General features: G+C 33.6%; 1 protein-coding gene across 2 annotated transcripts in view; it reads right to left on the reverse strand.

The window, feature by feature from the left end:
* Positions 1 to 10,917: 10,917 nt before the first annotated feature.
* The window catches only part of LOC140441051 (small G protein signaling modulator 1-like), an 82,421-nt gene continuing 68,204 nt past the window's right edge, over positions 10,918 to 25,134 (reverse strand). Inside the window, exons 15-18 of one of the 2 annotated variants that reach the window (XM_072531470.1) lie at positions 19,982 to 20,109; positions 15,146 to 15,409; positions 14,713 to 14,906; positions 10,918 to 12,090 (exon numbers count right to left, since the gene is read on the reverse strand). In XM_072531470.1, coding sequence (XP_072387571.1) covers positions 12,002 to 12,090; positions 14,713 to 14,906; positions 15,146 to 15,409; positions 19,982 to 20,109 — 675 coding nt within the window. In that variant the 3' untranslated portion in view covers positions 10,918 to 12,001. The remainder of the gene's footprint in view (positions 12,091 to 14,712; positions 14,907 to 15,145; positions 15,410 to 19,981; positions 20,110 to 25,134) is intronic. The other variant, XM_072531469.1, reaches the window with a different exon arrangement.

Here is a 25,134-nt window from a genome sequence, read left to right on the forward strand (position 1 = left end):
GATCCATTTTTTTCATAGGTACTTAGTTTTTCTGTTTTATTTTGGTTTCACATTCTGTACTGAACAATTTTTTTATTCCCGTCTGTTTTAAAACGTCTTCAGCTGAATTAAAAACGAATTCTTTTATATTTTTCCATATTTCCTCTGAGCTATTTGCTTCTGTTAGATTTTTCTTTAGGGTTGTCTCATATTGCTCACTAAGTTCCTGTACCTTAACATCTTTAGATTCCATCTTCTTTTATTTTGTCCTGTTCTCTCTATTTTAGTTACCTTCATTTTGATTTCTCCTATTACTATAAAATGGTCCGTGTCCGCGTTTGCTCTTTTATATGATCTGACATCAAATGGTATAATTTTTTATCATTATCATTTGTCATATTGGCTGTTTGATTTATATTTTTATATATGACATTCGTCCATTTGTAGCTTTGAATTCTACATCTTTGTTCCTTACAAAAATATAGATATTGTTAACAAAAATAACTAGAAATTTCCAAGTTCGTGTATTTGGGCAGCTGAATCAATGAGCATGTTAATGTCGACTTAGAAATCAGAGCTCGTATTGAAATACCCATAAAAATGCGTCCCAATCGATATAACACTCGATATACAAATAAGAAACAATTTTGTAAAGTGCTACATATATTCCACACTTTTGTATGGAGTTGAAGCATATCACTTACTTTAATTTAGATAACTTAGATATAATGGAGGACAAGATTAAAAGTAGACGTGGACTAGGACGTAAACAAGTGTTTCTGGATTAAGAATATGCTAAATTGGACCATATAATAAACAAGAAGCGAAATCGCCTAGAGTTTGGATTAAAGGTTGGATAGAAAAACGGCTAGAATTTTCACACACCCATTTAATTCAAGAATTCTAAGTAGGCCTACTTGATTCCAGAAATTATCTGTGAATATCTTAAAAATCATACAATAAATTGTTGTCTTTAGTAACATCTTTAACGTTTGACTTTTGACAACTATCTATGAGGTTTTCTTTGTCTTTCGGCAAGTTTGGAATTAACGATCCCTGTTTATTTTGTCGTGTTAATCAGCGATTTCCTTCTTGGCCAAGAAAGTTAATTCGGCTCATGCCAGAAAATAAGTTTCTCTTCCAGCATAAAGAAGAACAAACCGAGGACCCCTTTGGGTAAGAGCTTTCAGTCCAGTAGAGAGGCCTTTTATGAAGGCATTCTAATGGATTCTTGATGGTTGTGTCTCTCCATTTCTTTTTGAGTGAAGCACCGACGTTAATCCAAGACTCATTGGTATAAACAAGGTTTACATTATCCTTCTTCCTCAATGTTTTTATTTGTCTGAGGTACTTCTGTCTCCAGGATATGATATTTTCTTTCCATCATTATCGAATCTGTAGCATTTTAAAATTTCTTGGTTTAATATATATCTAATATATATTGAAATCCCCTCGTATATGTTGAAACACCGAAATATTCTTTCAATTCCTCTTTGCGTCGCCGAGTTGATATAAACACATTTTTAGAGTTTGTTTATATACCACGGACGCGTATTTCTTTGGTATTTTCTTTTGATCGAAGCTGCTTAATATTCTGCGTTTCAAATAAATATTCCCATTTATATGTTTTGTTTATACCAAGTTGGGCTAATGAATTTCAAAGATAATTACCTCACTCTCGGTAAGGCGGCCGCTGTTAGTAAGGCGTGTTTGGTTTTATTGGAGTCGAAATTTTCATCAAATTCGTAGTTTTTCTGTTTTTTCGTCTTTTTTTATGGAAAATATGTAGTGTATAGTAGCAGTTCAATATAATAGTTACAATTTAAGTGAAGTTTGCATGGTTGGTCATTAAGAACAGACGTCGGTGTATAGTTTGAAGAAGCCGGCAAAATGTGTTAGAAAAAGTGATTTATACTCAAAGTAATGTGTCAGTTCCAATAAGAGTAATCACTGTTTTTTATTTGTAAGCCGTCTCTCATCTGATATATTTGTAAAACGGCGTTTCCAACAAATTTTAAAAATACCAACATTGTTCCAGTTTTTTAAGAAGCCGAGTCTAAGGTTTGTGTCCAGTGTGCCAATTTCAACCTCCATTTTGTTTTGTTCTATCGCAGTTTGGAGATGAATTTGTTCGTGTGGCGGTGAATCTAACTCCAGTTCTAACCCCAGAAATTCTAAAGTCCAGTGAGTCCAGAAATTTAAAGCAAAGAAATTTTAGTGAAATCCAGGTAACTTTTTTGTGTTGATTTTTGAAGATAAACATTTTCTAATAATAACTGCTTTCATAATTGTAATAATTAAAATTATAAATGTAGGGTGTGGCCATAGCTGTCATATTAATTATTCTCAGTTTTAAAATTCAATATTGACATCTGACAGCTAGTTTTATTCTTTGACATTAGCTTGTATCCGCTCGGGACAAATCGGCAACGTGGTCGGCCGTTCTCCTGTAAGAAATACATTTCCTATCTTACCTGTACTGCATTCTAACTGTCGCTTCTACTGTAGAATCAGATACCTGGTGGAAGGTGAAATCCACAGAAGTTTGCACTAATCTACTTTAATATCTACGCAAACTTTGGGAAAAATTATTTCAGACACATCTAGAGCTATTAAAAGTGCAATAAAACGTTAAAAAACGCCGGTTTTAGATGACGAGCCAAGTTAAAAATATGACAAACATGACGAGCTACGAGCCAGTCTCGCCAGTAGATAAAACCGCAGTATTGGAATGATACACTGGCGAGTTTTACCTACGAGCCATAATACCGGGGTTTTGCTCGCATGTCGATCAGGGTCTTAACATATTTTTGTTTTTGAAACTCATTTAGAATGTAGTTTTTCTTTTAAATCAGACTTTTTTGAGATGTTTATGAAGTGTCTCATAAAGCAATTTAAATATCTTGCTTCGCAATGAGACGGATACTTTTTGTCTCATTCTGACTGCCAATTCCAGATTTTTTTTGGATTTGTGAAAAAACTGATACCACCTAATCTGGTAGAAGCCCTTAAATAAACAGACGCATTTGAATCATACCTGCCAATTGCATTATTACAAAAATATATTAAATTTATAGACCAGATTATGCTTTTATTAATTTTATATTTATTATTTCCGGTTAGGAAACCGTCAAATAACTATAGTGCATTAATTTCAACTAGACATTCACTATAGTGTGTTGTTTCTAGTGCTTAAGCTAACCGATATATACTCTAAACATTGTCGTTTATCTAATTTAACATCATGTTTCTCTAATATTCTTTCTAAATAGATTCTTTTTTGTCTTATTTAATTTTGATTTGTTTCCAGTAAGGATATTCCTACTAGTGGTTGAGCTTACTTAATACAAAAAGAAATAAATAGAAACCAAGCTTTATAATGTTTTAGTTAGTGCGTGCAAAAAACAGTACGGAAGTTTACTCTTTCTTAGTATTTGTCAAATATAACACAACGTGGACGATTTGATTTGGGAACACTCCCCTTATGGAAGATGGTTCTAGATAAATGATTTTCATTCAAGACACACAACTCACTTATGGCTCCTGCACCTTGATTGGTCTGCATGCTAAATTAAGTGAGTGATTGCCGGTATAAGCCATTTCCCACTTCCTGGCAAGAGCTGGTGACACTCTTTTATCTTGGGGTCGAGAAATCGACTCCTACGGCGAAGCAATTAACAGATGGTCAACAGCACAAGGATGTAGACACTAACAAAATGAAGTATATGAAAATAAGTACGCAACCACAAATCCTACGACCACTTGTTATAGAAAACGACGTCATCGAAGCAGTGAACGAATTTGTATACATGGGAGCGCTCCTTAACACTGAAAATAATATTATCGAAGAGATAGACCTCAGAATTTGCACGGCCAACAGATGCTATTTTGGGCTCAATCTCCTCCTTAAATCCACAATTATATCGAGAAATACAAAAATAAAACTCTACAAAACAATAATACGCCCTATGGTTCAGAGACCTGGACTCTAACAAAAAATAATGCAAACACGTTAATATTTTTCGAAAGAAAAGTACCAAGGCGAATTTATGGAGCAGTGAATGACAATGGAGTGTGGAGAATACGATACAACTTCGAACTTTATAGAATATACCATGAACCTGATATCGTAAAACATATTAAGATAGGACGTCTGAAATGAATAGGGCATGTAATGCGGATGGAACAAAATGATCTAGTAAGAAAAACGCTGCTTGATAGACCCATTGGTCAGAGAATAAGAGGAAGACCCAGAACAAGGTTCCTTGATAACATCGATGAAGACATGAGAAATATGGGAATACGTGCTTTCCGAAGAAAGGCGATGGATAGGGACGACTGGAGAGAAATTCTTGAGGAGGCTAGGACCCTAGCTAGACTTCTAGGCTAGGCTAGAAAAAGTTTAAAAAGAGCTGCAATAGCATCTAGTGTAAACTAATGAAGTATATAGAAGACTACAAAGAAAATTAAAGCTATTGAAAATAGAGAATCTCCTTTATATTCGACACCGAATGAGAAAAGGTAAAAGTGACACCTAAAATGAAAAGTTAACGTAACAAATTTATTTTTTATCGAACTTTATCAATGTGTAATTGATTATCGAACTTTTTCAACTTTCAGTAAGACTTTTCGTTACATATTTTTCAAATTTATAAATTTTTTGTCTCGTAATGTACACTTCAACTGAACAGGTGAACAGGGAGGGATTAGGTCGTGAATATATTGCATCTTTCTCTTTTTCTTTTACGCAGGTAAACAAAATAACAAACTTGTTGCTACATTTGATAAGGTGTAGCTTTCAGAGTAAGTGAATGGCATATTCAGTTTTGTGAAGACTTGGACTCGACCAGTGACTAAGACTTTTTGATTGATATATTTATTCCCAATGTTTTCTTGTTCATTAGTGTTGAGGAGATAACAAGAAAACTACAGGGCAATATTTCCTGGTGCTTAGTGTATGTCGAGTAAGTTAGTTGGATTTCTATCAGCCAAGAGAGCAAGCAGGTTTTAGAGCAGGATATGGCACGAATGATCATTTACAAGTAATTAAGAACTTAATAGAAAAGAGTGTTAAATATAACAAGCCATTAGTCATGATATTTGTTGACTACGAAAGAGCTTTCGACACAATAAGTCATCAAAAGATGTTAAAAGCCTTAACAGAGTGCCGTATAGAGCATCGCTATATAAACATGATAAAATACATCTATCAAAATGGGACAGCAAGTGTGAAACTGGCAGATAAAAAGACCAACGTATTTAAAATAAAACGGGGAGTGCGACAGGGAGACACAATTTCGCCAAAATTGTTTACAACATTATTAGAGCATATGTTTAAGAACACAAATCTGAGTGAAAAAGGAATTAATGTCAATGGAGAAATGCTTAGTCATTTGAGGTTTGCTGACGATATTGTCCTTTTTGCTGACAGAATCGATGATGCAGTATCGCAACTGGAGAAAATATACCTAGCCTCCCTACAAGTAGGATTAAAAATCAACCCCACAAAAACACAAATCATGACAAATCTTGTACTACTACTACTACTACTACTACTACTACTAAGGATTTCCACAGTTTTCACTGTCTTCCTTCACTCAACCGTTTTCTCCAATTTTCCCCGTCATTCCAGTCTCCATCTCGCAGGGTTCTTTTCTCCATAGCCTCGTCGATTTCATCTCTGAATGACCTTCGGGGTCTTCCTCTCTTTCTTCTTCCAATCGGGCTCCATTCTGTGATTTTGTTTATCCAGCGTCCTCTGTCCGCTCTTCTGACGTGGCCGTACCAGGATAGTCTCTTCTCCTCTATATAGTCGATTATGTCTGATTGCACTCCCATTCTCCGCTTGATCTCTGCGTTTTCAATTCTTTCTCTTTTTGTAAGTCTACAGCTTCTCCTCAGGAACTCCATTTCTACTGCTCTTATTCTACCTCTATTTCTCTTGTTTATTGTCCAGTTTTCGGACCCATATGTCAGGATACTTCTTGTCAGGGTATTATATATTCTCAGACAATTCTTGTGCTAGGCGAAAAGATTTCAGTAAATGGCATGCATATTGAAGAAACCACCTCATATAAGTACTTAGGACATGAGATACGCATAGGAAGAGATAATCAAACGTGCGAACTAAGCCGCCGCATAGGACTCACTTGGGTGGCATTCAGCAAGCTAAGCTATGTTCTTAAATCAGAACTGCCTATGTGTCTTAAAAGAAATCAGTGCGTGTTGCCAGTACTTACATATGGTACAGAGACATTAACACTAACCAAGAAAGTAAGAAATAAAATTTGTGTTACCCAAAGAGCCATGGAACGATCGATGTTAGGCATTTCTCGTAGGGATCGAATCACGAACAAGGAAATAAGACGGAGAACAGGAGTGACAGATGCCACAGAAAGAATTATGACCCTTAAGTGGAACTGGGCGGGGCACATAGCTAGAATATCGGATAACAGATGGACACAGCGAATAATACAGTGGAGACCGAGACATGAAGCACATCGAAGTAGAGGTCGTCCACCAACAAGATGGTCTAATGACATAAAACGGATCGACAAAAATTGGATACAAACAGCACAAAACAGAAATAGATGGAAAAGACTGAGGGAGACCTATATCCAGCAGTGGATAGATCCGGGTTAAATGATGAGTGTATGTCCATGATGTAGTATTAGTAGAAATTTGTTAGCAAATAGTTCATTTAAAGATGAAATTTACTACTACAAATTACTACAAATAATATTGAATGCTGAAACCATTCTGGAAAATAAAAGTAAGTATCTAGAACCGTTATTACAGAAGTTGGAAAATAGATGGAGATACATATAGTAGATTTAGACTTGAATGGGGGATATAGAAAAAAGCATTAGAAGATGAAGTAGCAGGCATAAAAATAAATGGACTACCCATACGTGAAATTAGATATACTGATGATACAATACTAATAGTAGAAAATATTACAGATCTACAAAGAATTTTAGATAAGGTTGTTGCAGCGAGTGAAGAATTTGGTCTGTCACTAAACATAAAGGAAACAAAATTCATGGTTATATCAAAGAAAAATATTAAATACATCAATCTACACGTAAATAATAAGACGATAGATTGAGTTCAGAATTATAACTATTTAGGGGCAAACATTAATGAAACAAGCGATTATAACAAAGAAATTAGGGTTAGAATAGAAAAGGCTAGAAGTGAATTCAATAATATGAAACAGATATTATGTTGTAGAGAACTCTTAGAGATAGAGAACGCCTAAATCTTAGAAAACGAGTACTAAGGTGTTATGTATTTTCTGTTCCTTTGTATGGTGTGGAGACATGGACTTTAAATAAATTGAAAGCATCTGAAATGTGAACATATCGAAGAATGCTGAGAATCTGCTGGACAGACAGAATAACCAATGAAAAAGTACTAAGAAGAATACAGAACAGCAGGGAGATACTGGATTCCATCAAAATAAGAAAACTAGACTAACTAATTAAGATTCAAGGAAAGTGCAGCCTAGGTAGAAGAAGAATGTTCTGGCTGAGAAACCTCAGAGAATGGTTTGGATGCAGCTCAATTGAACTCTTTCGGGCTGTAGTGTCAAAAGTTAGAAATGATTGCCAACCTTCGTCGCGGAGGTGGCACGTAAAAAAGAAAGAAGAAGGGGTTTATAGAAGGAGAGAGTGGTGTATTCTATGACAGAAAAATTTCAATGAATATATATATAATAACGGATTTATTACGGCTGTCGCCGCTTCTCCGCCCCCAATTTCCATCTTTTTCTGTCATATGCAGTTGCCTCTTCTAAGTCTCTTGCCGCCATTGCTTCATCAATATCGTTGCGCCAACTTCTCCGTGGTCGTCCTCTCTTTCTTCTTTCAGGAGGGATCCATTCCAGTACTCTCCTAGGCCATCTGTACTCTGGCATTCTTTTAACATGTCCGAACCAGATTAATTGTTTTCTTTCTATGTCATCATTGATATTTCTCTCCATTTTCATTTCGTTTCTTATTTGTTCGTTTCTAACTCTCTCCAGTTTCGATCTACCGCAGCTTCGTCTCAGATAATCCATTTCTGTCGTCAAAAGTTTGTTTCTATTAGCTTTAAAATTTCAATGAAACTGACAGGAAATTTCTATTAAACTGCCTTAAAAACGGCTATGATGTACGCATATACACGTGGCGAAATAGATGGATGAGTAGAGTGACAAAAAAGTTGAAAAGGCGATACAGACAGATAGAATGGTAATTATAATATTAAACCAATTACAATTAAAATCAAATAGATCGAGTAAAATCATATTTTTTGTACGCACTGTGAAAACTCTAAATAAAACGCAATATAACACCAATAATATTTAGCTAACAACCAACACTTAAACACCTAGAACGTGTTCTAGTATATAAAATATACTTATCTTAATTTTCCCATTTTTTCTCAATTTTTCTTTCCCCACTACTATGTTTAAATAAAATCTGTCGTACAAAAATAAAAATCCACCCAGTCACACCAAAATCACATATTTCGGATTAATTTTCTAAAAACTACTTTATCGGCGCATCCTCCGAGACATTGTCTCTTTAGATTCTTAACTAACCCAGTAACAATAGTTTACTGTATATATAATTTCAAATCGGTCAATTTTTTGTAAAATTCTTTGCTACTCTCATTAACTTTAATCAATTTTCTTCATTATCTGCATTAAATAGGATTGCATTTTGATTGTTGGAGGTAAATTTTGTCTATTTTCAGAATGAGGACAAAAAAATAATGGACTAAAAGTTAATCCATGATATAACGGTACTTTTAACGCATTAACAACAAAATAAGAAAAGGCGTACACATAGCTGTAATGACAAACGGGCGATCGACAACGGGATTATTGAAATGGAAACCAACTTTTGGAAAACATTTCTGACCTTGTTAACCACAAGCTCCTCTGTTGAGTAGTGTCTGTGTCCTGTTCTTTATTTCCAGTGTTCTTAAATATCTTTTAATCGGTCCTTCCTTTTAACCGGGTCATTCCGTTAATATTCTGTGCGTTTTTTCCTTTTCTGAATATATGTCTGTACATCGAAATATTAGAGATTTGTCTTGAGGGGACAGTAAGGAAGTTCTGTCTTGATGTTGTAATTGTTGATTTGACAATGAATGCAAGAATGCAACAAAAGAAAAAATAAAGCCTACAGAAAAATGCTTACCCGACAAACTAGAACAACTGTAGAGAATTATCATACAAAGAGAAAAGAAGAAAAGAGGATATACAAAAGAAAAAATTTTAACCACTTAAATAAGGAACTTAAGTATATATAATACCTCAAAGAGAGAAAGTATTCAGAACGTTCTATAAGAAAGTTCAACTTTCATCATCAACAGAAAAGAAGTCAAGTCAACCACAAGTCAATCCAGAAGTCAGAATGACGAACTATTAATAACAAGGAAAGATGTATTGAGTAGATAGGTGGAATACTTTAAATAGACACTTAATATAGAAGAAGAAGAACAAAACCTGGAAGGCGAAAGAGATGAGGTAAGGGGACAGGTGAGAAGGAAGAGGAACCACCAGCGATTCTTGAAGTTAAAGATGTAGTTAAAAAACTAGCTAGAAACAAATCACCCAGAATAGAAAATCTCCCAGCTGAACTATATAAAGAAGGTGACCACGATACCATAATGGCATTACAGCAGCTTATAAAAAAAATATGAACACAGAAATTCCTCCATAATGATTGGAATAGTGGAATACTTTGCACAATACACAAAAAGAAGATATCTTTAAATGCTCTAACTACAGAGAAATAACGCTTATAATGCAGCGTATAAAATATTTTCCAGAGGACTATGTCACCGTATGGCAGCATATGCAGAATGGATAGTAAGAAAATACCAGACTGGTTTCAGAGGTGGTAAATCGACAATTCATCAGATTGCAACCCTGAGACAAATTTTAGAAAAAACGCTGGAATATGGCATACATTTTTTTTAATAATGGATTGATTACGGCTGTTGCCGCTTCTCTGCCCCCAATTTCCATCTTTTTCTGTCATATGCAGTTGCCTCTTCTAAGTCTCTTGCCGCATTGCTTCATCAATATCGTTGCGCCAACTTCTCCGTGGTCGTCCTCTCTTTTTTCTTTCAGGAGGGATCCATTCCAGTACTCTTCTAGGCCATCTGTACTCTGGCATTCTTTTAACATATCCGAACTAGATTAATTGTTTTCTTTCTATGTCATCATTAATATTTCGCTCCATTTTTATTTAGTTTCTTATTGATTCGTTTCTAACTCTCTCCAGTTTCGATCTACCGCAGCTTCGTCTCAGATATATATATATATATATATATATATATATATATATATATATATATATATATATATATATATATATATATATATGGCATAAATACTCATCGCATATTTATACTCTATGAGTAGGAGGGAAATGTTCAAAGCAATGAAAGAGCTAGGAATACGAAATCAGTTGGTAAATTTAACAAAACTAACTCTTGAAAAAGTTTAATGTAGAGTACGAATTCGGGGGGAACTGTCAACCTTTTAAAATAAATAACGGGCTGCGCCAGGGAGACCCTCTCTCCGATATACTGTTTAATCTGGCTCTGGAAAAAGTAAGGCTTATGTCACAAATCACAACCATGAGTTCAATGTATAATAAATCAGTGCAAATCCTTGCCTATGCTAATGACATCAATATTGTTGGGAAAATAGAAAATTCTGTACGAGAGGCGTATGTAGCATTCAAAGAATCAGCTACAAAAATAGGTTTAATAATAAATACCAACAAAACGAAGTATATAAAAATAAGCACGCAACCCCAAATCATACGACTACTTGTTATAGAAAACGACGTCATTGAACAAGTGAACGATCCTAAATACCTGTGAGCTCTCCTTAACACTGAAAATAATACTACCGTAACAGATGCTATTTTGGGCTCAATCTTGTCCTTAAATCCACAATTATATAAACAAATACAAAAATAAAACTGTACAAAACAATAATATGCCCTGTTTAACATATGAATCAGATTTCTGGACTCCAACAAAAAATAATGAAAACATGTTAGTATGTTTCGAAAGAAACGTACTAAGGGGAACCTATGAAGCAGTGAATGACAATGGAGTGTGGAGAAGACGATACAGCTTCAAGCTTTATATAATATTCTAAGATGGATAGAGCATGTAATGCTGATGGAACAAAATGACCCAGCTAGAAAAACGCTCCTTGATAGACTCATTGCTCAGAGAAGAAGAGGAAGACCCAGGACAAGGTTCCTTGATAACATCGATGAAGACATAAGAAATATGGGAATACGTGCTTGGTGGAGGAAGGCGATAGATAGGGACGACTTTAGAGAAATTCTTAAGGAGGCTGAGACCCACGCAGGGTTGTAAAGCCAGAATGATATAATTGTTTCAGCATTTTATTTAACTTGTCCGGATGACCTGAAGATAACTAGAAAATTTTAGTATTCGAAACAGGTAGTCCTAAGTTAATTAAATAGATTGTGAGTAAGCCTCTTATTTATTTTTACTAACCTATTTAAAATTGACTAATATATGCAAATAATTCATTATCTTTATTTTCTATTTGAGTCATTTTTAGTCTTTTGTTTAGTTTATCACTGTATGTTTTTCTTGCGCTTTCTTCTTCCAATTTTTTTATTTCCCATGGTCAGTTTTCGCTTTACTGTCTTTCTTATTGTATTATTTTTATTTCTTTAAGACTAAGAAGGGATGACATTGACCCTCTACATGACCTATTTTTTTTATTGGAGTCTCTAGGAGGAGAAATTTTACAAAAATCGATGAAATGAAAATTTCCCAGATTGCTTACACTGTCAACTAAAATTACTGGACTATACCGATGTACTAAAAACCTAATTATATTTATTTAGAAGTCTAATGGTGTCCACTAATGCTACTTGTGTGTAGTAGATTGCCCACCTTTTTTTTGTTGATTTGACTTATTTCTAATCTTAAACTTTGTAGTAGTATATCTAGAGGTTTGACGGGTTCATTTGTTTTCGATGAGGATTTGAAGTTGGAGTACTAAATCTCTGGCTAGTTTTAATACTGCTTGTACATTGTGCCTTTCAGCCATTTCTGCAAAACGTAAATATTAGATTATGTTGTAAGTAATATGATTTTAAAAAATTAAGTAAAAATCCAGTAAAATAAGGCAAAAAAGGGGGCAAACCTCGGAATGAAAGATAATAAGCTGAAAATTTGCATACGTCTTTATTTTGATGGTATAAAACTTACCTCAAAAGTCTCATATAATCACGTGTCCGCGACTTAAGATATTTAAGGTCAAAGGTCACGAAAATGAGTTTTCTGCAAATATCTCGTTTCCCTTACACTTTATGACATTTAAGGTGGTAAGGAAAATTGTAGAATGGAAAATTCTCTTCAATTTTTGTTTTAAGTACTTTTATGTACCTTCAACCCTTCTTAAGATAGAGCGCAAAGAGTGGGGGACCGCTTACCTGTGTATACGGTAACGCGAAGTCAGCCAGTAGGATTCAATAAATAATAAGTTATATAGTTAATTATTCACTTAAAATACTATTATTATCATTAAATTTTTATTATTTATTATTTAATAAACTATATTTATAGATATTAATTATAAAATATATATTTTTTATATAATATTTATTTTATTTTTAACAAACATACAACATTAAATAAAATACTTTTCGTCCATATTACTACGAATATTATATCTCGAAATACAAATCTCTTGTACGGCGGTTGCTGTTTCTGCGAAGCTGTAGCAGATGCTCCTTTGTTATATATGACCTAACCGGTTTTTTTTTAATATGACTTTCTACACACCGTGGCGAATGAGTTTGGGACTTCTATGTATATACGCACAATAACGGTGGAGGGATATTTTACTTGACGATGGGAATGGTAGGGTAGAGCTATTTCTCTGCGTTAGTATTTCTTTACCGAAAAAAATTTATTTTATCGTTCAGTTGAAAAGGACATCTTAGCATCGACAGACGTATAATTTTGAGTGAATATTTTTAATTGCAATGGCTGATTTGTGTTTTATTTGTAACAAGTTAATATCAGAAGGTGTCTCTGTGAGTGCTGTGCGTGGCTTACAAACATTAAAAACTGCAAGTATTGAAAGAAATGACGGTCATATAAATTATTTAAATACTTTGACTTCTGTGATGGTGCATGTTGAGTGTTGAAAAGTGTATATAAGTAAACATTCAATTGCTGCATCGAAGCGACGACATCAGAAGATGATATAGACTCTTTTCGATACACCCAGTTCATCAAATCAACAAGACTCAACAAACCAGTGCAGTTATCAAGTCTTCCACCTTCAAGTGCAGCAGCTCGTCAGCATATCATTCGTGTCTATTATCAGACCCAAATTTGGTTGGGAAATGATTTAGAACCCCAAGAATTCGGCTGGGTAATGCAAAATGAATTTCTGGAACCAATAACAACATTATTACCGCCAGCACCAGAAGAACTGCCGAATACAATATTTTGCAATTGCAAGAAAGGTTGTGGTTCTAATTGCGGATGCAGGAAATCAGGATTGCAATGTACTTTAATTTGTGGGCAGTGTAATGGACAATCATGTCTTAACGCTTCATCAACTTCAGATGATTTCAATGAAGAAAGTGAATATGCACCTGATATTCTTGAATATTTTTATTCTGATACTTTAATAAACGAGAATGATGATGATGAATCCGATATTGAGCAGTCAGAGGAAGAAGAAGAAGAAGAAGAAGAAGAACAAGACGATGAAGAAGAAAATTAATACAAAAGTATTAACCATACGTTAATAAAAGGGATAAAAGAATATATATTATATTTGTAACTTTAATAAATCGATTATTGGATTAATAAATAAATATATAATTTAAAAAAATAATAAATATGATTTTTTCAGTATTTAATTAAATATAAAAATGATTATTGTTGAATTCTGCACTTGATCTTAATTTATCGTATATACAGCTGTTAAAAATATCATTAAAGTTCATTTGAAATATTTCATTTAATATTGTATGTTTGTTAAAAATAAAATAAATATTATATAAAAAATATATATTTTATAATTAATATCTATAAATATAGTTTATTAAATAATAAATAATAAAAATTTAATCACAATAATAGTATTTTAAGTGAATAATTAACTATATAACTTATTATTTATTGAATCCTACTGGCTGACTTCGCGTTACCGTATACACAGGTAAGCGGTCCCCCACTCTTTGCGCTCTATCTTAAGAAGGGTTGAAGGTACATAAAAGTACTTCAGACAAAAATTAAAGAGAATTTTCCATTCTACAATTTTCCTTACCACCTTAAATGTCATAAAGTGTAAGGGAAACGAGATATTTACAGAAAACTCATTTTCGTGACCTTTGACCTTAAATATCTTAAGTCGCGGACACGTGATTATATGAGACTTTTGAGGTAAGTTTTATACCATCAAAATAAAGACGTATGCAAATTTTCAGCTTATTATCTTTCATTCCGAGGTTGCATCCTTATTTTGCCGGACTATAAACGGTACCAGTATAGTTTCAAAATTGTAGGCACTAAATTCTGAGAAATATTATGATAGATGAATTATTAACTTCTATTAAATAAACGAATGCAGATATTTTATGTAATAAATATTTCTTTACACTTATATATCCCAAAACTTAGGTAGCATCCTCACAGTTTATGAAAACTTACCATTAAAAAACTTAATAATATCGGTAAAATCCATTCCATTGGATAGAATAATATCTCTGTAGGTTTCCAAAAGGGCAAGAGCAAGAAACAGAACGAAATGGGTTGAGGCTACTTGCTGCGCTGCCCAGATTATCTCCCACGTTGCGTTTACGTCAGGATACATCAGCTCTCTTTTGAAGTCCAACAAAAACCACCTAATTATAAAAACAATACAACAAATTAATGTTCATGTTTAATAACGCACAAAAAAAAAATGTTCATAAAAATAATTATATTTGAAAATATTTCAAGTTTTTCTATGACATTTTTTGGAGTTTCTAAATTAGATTAACTTTTTTTTTAGTGTCGCCATCTATGTAGCAAGCTCAGAATTTAATTAAGTGAGATGGCATATACAAAAAAATTATTATTTAGGTATATCTATCGATTTTACCTGTAGCAAAAATAAAAATGTGTGTAGTCTCCATGAGCATGCATCAGTTCGTACATCTCGGAGTCCAGAATTTGGATTAAAGATCGCATATTGGCAAAATGGCAGTCCATGGCATTTCCATTGGGAAAGTTTTCCACCATTCTTTCCATTAAATGACAGAAGCAAGCGTATGTAAGTGATTCGTCGTTGAAAATTACTAGTAGTGGTGCCACTAAATCACACATGCCTTGCATGTAGCCGATGTCGAGGTGTTCCCAAACATATCTAAAATAAAATAGTTTATATCAATATATACGTTTTTTAATGTTTTTTAATACTCTATTCACTGAACTCAGTACCAAGTGTCAAAACTTTATTTTACGTTAAGAACAGAACATCTGGCTTATGCAGATCTGTGTTGCCAAAACTCTCATGTACGTGTTGCTACTAGACTGCCGGTATACGAATCATTTTAGAGAGAGACGTATTCACCGCTGTGTAGATGTACTAATAACCGGATACGTATAGTTTAATACTTGAATTTTACTACTAAACTACTAAATTTTACTATTGTTTAACATTACATGTTTATTAACGCTTTATATAAGATTTAACTAAAAAATAAAAAACATGTGTAACTTTTATTTCATTTGCATGTAGATAATAACAACAATTACTTACAGAAAATTTTTTTCTTGTATATAACTTGCAGTTCCCTTAAAAAGGATGTTAAATTATTTGAAATTTTTCGCACTATTACCTAATTTTCTCCTTTTGCCAGACTATTACTTACATCCTTTTCGGATTTGGCACTTTGTGTTCGCACAAAGCGGGTGATTTTCTCGCTATAACATAATTTACTCATTGTATATTAACATCATCCTCATCTTCTCTATTATCGCTATTTACTGTTATCGCTGTTATTGTCATCGGTATCACTGTCAACGCTTTCACTGTCACATTTATTACCACAGGATCAATATCGTCCACCAACCCGTCAATAACCCAAAATTTTGCTCTTTCCCAATAGCAAGTTTACAATACTTTTTCCAGTTGTCCACTGTTGCTACAAAAAATGCATCTCTGATTAATTGTTCCATTTCGGCGGTCTTAAACACTGTGCTGTATGAGGCAATATATCTTTTGACTTGACTCCATACCATTTTCAGTTGGATTCAACTAACAAAGGTATAGAGGTAATCTCAGAAAGGCAACATTTTTCTCTTTGCACATCTCGTCGATTTTATATTTTATGTATTCTTCTTTGAATGTATTTACGACTTCTATAAGGTCTGATTTTATATTCTTTTTCAAAAAAGATATCTGTCTCCAGCAACCATGTCTTAATTTGATATTTATTAAACGCTTGTGTCGGAATCATTTCTTCACTGGAAATCACATATCACTACAAAAGATTTCTCTGGAATATTAGGAAGCAGCTTTTCCTTAAGCCATTGTTTAAATATAGGACCGTCCATCTCTTCCTGATAGTTCGCTGAGTTTTTGTAGCTAAAATCCAAAATCAGCACCTTCTACAAAGCCCAATTCGCTACCTGCATGCACTATAAAAATCGGGGGCCTCGTTGTGTCGGCTGTTTTAGGCCTGTTGATAAACCCTTAACAAACGCATCCCTGACTGAAATCACTGAGAGGTCTTCCCATTCTTTGGATACACTATGTCCGACATTCACCCAAGTTTCATCCAAATAAAAGAAGGTGTATCTTTGGGAACGATTTTTTTTATCTCACGCAAATACTGAGGCCTCCATTTCAGAATATCGGCCCATTCGTCATGGTCGACTTTACTCCTCGTTTCCAAAAAAACAAAGTTCATTTCATGGAGTATACTCCACATTGTTGTGCGTGGCATGTTTGCTAAATCTTTTTCTTTTTTAATCAGTGCAAAAAACTTTGTTCGATATCGGCGGTAAATTTTTAAAGAAAAAACTATGCACGATGGCGCAGAATGGAGTATGAACTATTGCGTCGTAAGTGAACATTCTGCTGTTCACTATTATCATCATCAGTGGTGCTACAGCTCTAGTTGAGCCTTGACCTTCCCCAGTCTATTTCGCCAGTCGTTTCTGTTCATCGCCAACCGTTGCCAATTTGCCGCGCCGATTTTCCTTGCGTCCTCGTCCACACCGTCCCTCCATCTCAGTCGTGGTCTGCCTCTACTCCTATTTCCCACTGGGACCGATAATAGAGTTCGTCTGGGTGGGTAATTTTCATTTGCTCTTGACACATGTCCAGCCCATCTAAGCCTACCTATTTTTGCTGTTCACTATACTTTTGGTAAGTTTTCACGTTTTTTTTTTTACGGGCCGTAGTCCTCCTTCAGCAGCTTCTTTGCGTATTTTAGAAATAGTACTAGAGCCTACTCCCAAATAGCACTTACTTTATCGATTAAACTTCTAACACTTTCACCACTCTGATGATAATTAAATACATTTAAAATAATTTGTTTTGCACGGGTATCCGATATTCCATCGACTTGATTTTTGAATTTCCATTTTCAAAGAACAAGAATAACTACTAAACATCCACAAAGCCTTGTTATCATTTTAGGGACTAGGTACGAAGATAATTAGTTTTTGTTGTCAGTTACGATAGAAATCATTCATTTTAATACATTTCTGTGGAAAAGAACATACAAATACAACACTGAATCGTTCTTGTGCTTGTGTATATTTTTGTGCTATGTTGGTCAAATTGTCACTTTTAAATTTAAACTGAATCAATTAACACACTAAAACAAAAGTTTAAATGTTTATTTTCGAATATTTATAGCCGTTTATAGATTATTATTTACAAATAGAAAGTCTTTAATTAAAATTAATCAATTGTACTCTTCTATTATTCATGAGAGAGAAATACACCTTGCTCCAACTGATTATGAAGGGAAAGATCCAAGGAAAGAGAAGCATAGGGAGGCGTAGAATGTCATGGCTGCGCAACCTGAGAGAGTGGTACGGATGTACATCAAATGAATTTTTCAGAGCAGCTGTCTCAAAAGTCCGAACACCTATGATGATTGCCGACCTCCTTCGCGGGGATAGCACTTGAATAAGAAGAAGATTATTCATAATTCTTCTGCTTTATTCAGTAAAACAAGTATGCATAATTATTAACTCACAGGTTTCTGTCCTTTACAGTTTCTCTTAGCTGGTTGTAGATGCTCCTGGAAATCTAGCGTCCAATCCCAACAGCTCCGTTAATTTGGTCACCACCCGTCGGATTTGTCATTCCAACTGCCTGCGCCAGTGTACAGCAACTATAAGGCGAATATGAAAGCTAGGGCAAATGCTACTACCACCAGTATCTCTGGAATTGATATGTTGTTACCTTACTCGTTATTAGCTGTGGTGCCTCCGCTATTTCCCGCCTGGTTTATGAATATTTGTTCCTCCTTCTCCTTGTTCTGGTTATTTCCCATTCTTATTCTTGTCTTCGTAGATTCTAAAGGGAACAAAGGGCTGGCAGGGTCGCCATGTCACATTGGTCCTTAAGGTGTAAAAAGAGTGAACTCTTGAACTCAAGAAAATCGCTAACTTTCCACTATATTTTATTTAGATTTATACACGTGCATTGTTACATGTCTACGAGAAGTTTTTTACGTTATGTACACATATCGAACAGTAAATATACAATAATACAGAATGACGGTATTAGATTTTTGTTTCGATACAGTGAAGCGACAACCGCTGATATGTATTTCGACCTCCTTAGGTCTCGTCAGAACGGTATAGTCACTGCTCTGAACCAAAACAAAAATCTCTCCTGTCCTAGACAATAGTTATTAAAATAACTATATACGGACGTAACTACGCCATCTAAAAACAAAAAGAGAAATCAAACGATTTCTGCCTAGCGAAACCGAATCCAAATCTTAACCACTGTGTTTCCTAAAATTTGCGAAACAAACAGCTGGATAAATTACTCGGCAAGGGAATCTAAAATTGCATTCCACAAGCCGTTCATCCTGGTCAAAATTCGTAGTGAATTCAGTTTCTGGTACTTCAAACGAAGTAAATAATAGAACAGAATGACGGTATTAGATTTTTGTTTCGATACAGTGCAGCGACAACCGCTGATACGTATTTCGACCTCCTTAGGTCTCGTCAGTCACGGTATAGTCACTGCTCTGAACCAAAACAAAAATCTCTCCCGTCCTAGATAATAGTTATTAAAATAACTATATACGGACGTAACTACGCCATCTAAAAACAAAAAGAGAAATCAAACGATTTCTGCCTAGCGAAACCGAATTCAAATCTTAATATATACCTATACCGTTCTGACGAGACCTAAGGAGGTCGAAATACGTATCAGCGGTTGTCGCTGTACTGTATCGAAACAAAAATCTAATACCGTCATTCTGTTTTATTATTTACTTCGTTTGAAGTACCAGAAACTGAATTCACTACGAATCTTGACCAGGATGAACGGCTTGTGGAATGCAATTTTAGATTCCGTTGCCGAGTAATTTATCCAGCTGTTTGTTTCGCAAATTTTTGGAAACACAGTGGTTAAGATTTGAATTCGGTTTCGCTAGGCAGAAATCGTTTGATTTCTCTTTTTGTTTATACAATAATAGTTCAATAATAAATCTCTTTAACGTTTTATATATTCTCTCAGGGTTACCCTATCGGACTTTGAATCTACGTGATATAAGGCAAGGCTGTGTATAAAAAAATAAGTGTATGTAATCCAAACTTAACTGCTCGCGTCATGACCCACTTTTGACAACATATATGATTTAAGATATTCTATATAACATTACAATGTTAGGGTTTATACCCTTACTGTACAGAGGAAAATAAATCTTTAATTTGAACGAACACAAATAGTACTCACGTGCACATGACATTTCTTAGTTTATCTAAGTTTTCTTTCTCCATAAAGTACCAATAGTTGCGATCACACCTTTGTACGTCCTTTTCTATTCGATGTAGATTTAGGCCAAAAGTTTCAAGAAGTTCTTGCTAAAATAGAAAAAGTTATCATAAACTTACATACTTCTATATACCCGTAGTTTTAAGACACTTTAATTTCAGTAAAATTACATATCGAAATTTACCCATGCCTTTACCCTAATTTTTATCAGTGTTAACCGCTTATTCTTATTTCCTAAAAAATTTAAATTAAAAATATACGTAACTAAAAAGTGTGCTGTGGATTCTTGGTTTGATTCTTGTACGTCTTGGTTAATGGTGTAACTTTCAATGTATTTATTGTTTCTTTATTTTGATAATAATTATCTCAGCTTTATTGCCCGTAAACCGTTATTTTAGGCTAGGTAGGTTTTGTGTTTATTTAAGTATCCACAGCTTGGTTAAATCGCTCTTCTAATACTGATATTTAAAAAAGCAAACGAATATAAAAAAAAATAAATAAATATTAATTAAAAAACTATAGACCCATTTGGCATTTGACAGAGTAAAACATGACAAATTAATGACTCTAATGCAAGAAATTGGAATTGACAACAAAGATCTTAGAATTATCAGAAACATTTTTACTACAATCAAACGGCCAAAATCAAAAAAGACCAGTTAACTGATAAAATTGCAATAGAACGTGGAGTACGACAGGGCTGTCTCCGACAGGGCTGTCTTTTGTCTCCATTGTTGTTCAATATTTATTCTGAATGGGTATTTAAGGAAGCTTTAGACGGTTGTGCGAAAGGAATACTAATAAACGGTGAATGTTTGAATAACATTAGATATGCAGATGACACTATAGTTTTTGCCGATAATCTGAATGACTTACAGATATTAACAAATCGCATAACAGAAGTCAGCAACAGATACGGACTAGCTCTTAACATAAAGAAAACCAAATTTATGACAATAAGTAAAAAACCAATACTAAACGCTCAACTTACAATCAACCAACAGAATATCGAAAGAGTCGAGCAATATACATATCTAGGCACCAATTTAAATAGCAAATGGACCACTCAACAAAAATTAAACAGCGAATAATAAAAGCAAAAGCAGCATTCGTTAGAATGAGAACCATTTTCAACAGTCGAGACATATCATTAAAAATAAAATGCCGTCTATTGAACTGCTACATATTCACAGTTCTGCTCTACGGAATGGAAGCGTGGACACTGATTGTTGCATCTATGAATCGGCTCGAAGCTTTCGAAATGTGGTGTTATAGGCGCATCTAACGTATATCCTGGGTTGACAGAGTTACTAATGTGGAGGCCCTGCGTAGAATGGGGAAAGAATGTGAAATTCTCATGACCGTCAAAACTAAAAAGTTAGAATATCTAGGACATGTAATGAGAAATCAAAAACGTTACGGCCTTCTCCAGCTGATTCTCCAAGAGAAGGTAAATGGTAAGAGAGTACCGGGAAGAAGACGCATTTCCTGGCTTCAAAATTTACGAAAGTGGTATAACACGACTACCACTGAACTGTTCCGCGCTGCAATAAACAAAGTAAAGATAGCCGTGATGATCGCCAACATCTGGAACGGATAGGCACTTTAAGAAGAAGAAGATAGATCCATTAGCCTGTTACCAGTCATGTATAAGCTGTTTGTAAAGATTGTCTTTGCGACTAACAAAAATCTGGATAGTTATCAGCCTCGGGAACACTAATGGAAAAATCAAACGAATACAATATAACACTCTGGATAGCTATGGTAAGTTACGAGAAGGCATTTGACTCCATAGAAACTTGGACAATCCTTAATGCCTTAAAGAACAATCCAGTTGATGACCGATATACAAAAATAATTACGTATATATATATATATATATATATATATATATATATATATATATATATATATATATATATATATATATATATATATATATATATATATATATATATATATATATATATATATATATATATATATATATATATATATATATATCGAGAAAAGGAGTACGACCGTCAATCCAAAATAAACTAAGGTACACTCGAAGAGTGGTGGGTTTTTCAGTCAAAGTGGAGAAATAAAAGACAAAGAAGGTGGCTACTTCATCTATTTATTGAAGACGTTTCGCTTTCTGCTCAGAAAGCATCATCAGTTCATCTAAAAAGAACAATATGAAACCAAACATCCATAGAGAAGTTACAACAAAAGTGTGTTACCTTACAAAGACATGTAGCAGTCAATGATGTTAAAAATATGAAAAAACTTACGAAACTGGACATTCAGAGTTAACGTTGTATAAAATAATTAATTGAAACTAGGTATAGTTTGCAATTTAACAAAATTAGCACAGCAAAAGAACATGTGATAAACATACATGTATAAAAAAGTTATTATAAAAACTTAAGTAAAAAACATTAAGGTTTATTTTAAAGTGTAAAGAACTAAAAAGATCATACGAATGCACTTCCAACAAATTTATTTAATAAATTAGATTTTAATTTTAACTTTAGGTAACATTATAAGTTATTTAAGATTAATAGTAATAAGATAAAATGAAGTTACCAGTCTTTAGCTTACTGAGTCTCGCCGATAAATCAAGTTAATGTAATATATCATATACCTTGTGCTGAGTGTGACTCATGTTACATCGGTCAGACAGGGAGATCACTGAGAGGGCGTCTTACGACACACCGCAGTGATATTAATTTATCTAAGCATACTTGTGCTCTTGCCCAACATGCTATCAACACTAAGCACAAAGTAAACTTTAATGAAGTTAAAATTCTTGGCACTGAACGCAATCTCGTTAAAAGACAGTTTTTAGAAATGTGTTCAATATTAAAACATCCTAATACCCTTAATAAGAGAACCGACATTAGTAATTTGAGTCAAATTTATCATGCATTAATTTTACAGAATTAGGCTTGATATGTTGTTTACTTAAATTTGGTCCCACATTGGGGTTTTGTTATTATATTTTCATATAATAAATTTAAATAAAAATAAAATAAAATAAATTATTCCTTCCTTAACTAAGATTTATCAACTTACATTTTATTAATATTTGTCAATATCACTTTTACATAATTAAGTAATTGTTCTTTTTGATGAACTTGTTTGATAAAATTTAAACTGAAATTGATTCATAGAATCTTTTTCATTACGGTCCTAAATGTTTGAACCTTTGGACTGTGGAAGTTGTATTAATCTTCACCTGTTAGCTGGCTAACTAGTGACGTCATAATATTATAATATATGATATTTTGGATTGACTTCGCATGCTTTGTTCTTTGTTGACAGATCAATCACTGTTGGGGTAAATGGTGATCTTAACCACCTTTTCCTTTCATTGTTTGGTTTTTTAACGACAAGCTGTCAACCAAATTTATCACATTTTTTGAATATACCGCCTTATTATATAGAGGTTGGTAGGTTGCCTTGCTGTTTATGTCATTTTGACCTCAAGGCCATTTCTCTTCACGTTGTTTGCGTGGGTGTTAAACCTGTAAATTCATTTATCGGCGAGACTCAGTAAGCTAAAGACTGGTAACTTCATTTTATCTTATTACTATTAATCTTAAATAACTTATAATGTTACCTAAAGTTAAAATTAAAATCTAATTTATTAAATAAATTTGTTGGAAGTGCATTCGTATGATCTTTTTAGTTCTTTACACTTTAAAATAAACCTTAATGTTTTTTACTTAAGTTTTTATAATAACTTTTTTATACATGTATGTTTATCACATGTTCTTTTGCTGTGCTAATTTTGTTAAATTGCAAACTATACCTAGTTTCAATTAATTATTTTATACAACGTTAACTCTGAATGTCCAGTTTCGTAAGTTTTTTCATATTTTTAACATCATTGACTGCTACATGTCTTTGTAAGGTAACACACTTTTGTTGTAACTTCTCTATGGATGTTTGGTTTCATATTGTTCTTTTTAGATGAACTGATGATGCTTTCTGAGCAGAAAGCGAAACGTCTTCAATAAATAGATGAAGTAGCCACCTTCTTTGTCTTTTATTTCTCCACTTTGACCGAAAAACCCACCACTCTTCGAGTGTACCTTAGTTTATATATATATATATATATATATATATATATATATATATATATATATATATATATATATATATATATATATATATATATATATATATATATATATATATGAAAATGCAACATCGCAAATAAAAACAAAAGAAAAAAAAGAAAAGATAAAATTACAGATATGGGTTAGACAAGGAAATTCTATCTTACCTAAGCTATTTACTTTAGCTCTAAAGCTCTAAAAGATATATTTCGTACTTAAGAATGGGCAAATAAAGGAGTGACGAAACACGGCTAAAACCTTAACGATCTGAGATTTGACGATAATGTTGCGTTAATATCAAAAGACAGAGAAGAACTGCAGGAAATGCTATTAGACCTAAATATAAAATCAAAATAAATAAGATAAAAATTAATCTAGCAAAAACTAACTAAAGAACAAACGAATCTCTAGTTATACCGAGAATATAAATCTGGATAATTATAATATAGAAAAGGTTGAGTCGTATATATACCTAGGACAAAAAATCGAACTAACTAAAGGCTGATTTAAATAGAAGATGTTTCTTAGCATGGGCAGTATTTGGAAGATTGCAAACAGTATTTAAATCAAACCTACCAAATATTTTACATGCAAAAGCTATCGATCGGTACGTATTGCCAGTTTTGATACCTGGAACTGAGACATGGACTTTTAACAACAATATAGTCCACAAACCCCAAGTGCCTCAGAAAGCTATGGAACAAAAAATGCTCAACCAGCGATCGCAAATCCAAGGAAGACATAGGAAGACGATCAAAAGCGACAGATGCAATACAAAGGATTGCCATGTTAAAATGGAACTGAGCAGGACACATAGGAAGAATGAAAGACAACTGTTGGTAGAAGCGAATTGTTGAATGGCGATCAAAAGCAAATCAGAGAAGTAGAGGCAGACCTCAAAACAGATCGAGTAATGACATCAAGCGAATGGCTGGTCATGAATGGATGCAAAAAACAACGAGCAGAAATTAAAGCACACACCTAAGGAAGGCATACATCCGGCGT

The sequence above is a fragment of the Diabrotica undecimpunctata genome, chromosome 5 (assembly GCF_040954645.1).
Source record: "Diabrotica undecimpunctata isolate CICGRU chromosome 5, icDiaUnde3, whole genome shotgun sequence".
Classification (NCBI taxonomy): Eukaryota; Metazoa; Arthropoda; class Insecta; order Coleoptera; family Chrysomelidae; genus Diabrotica; species Diabrotica undecimpunctata.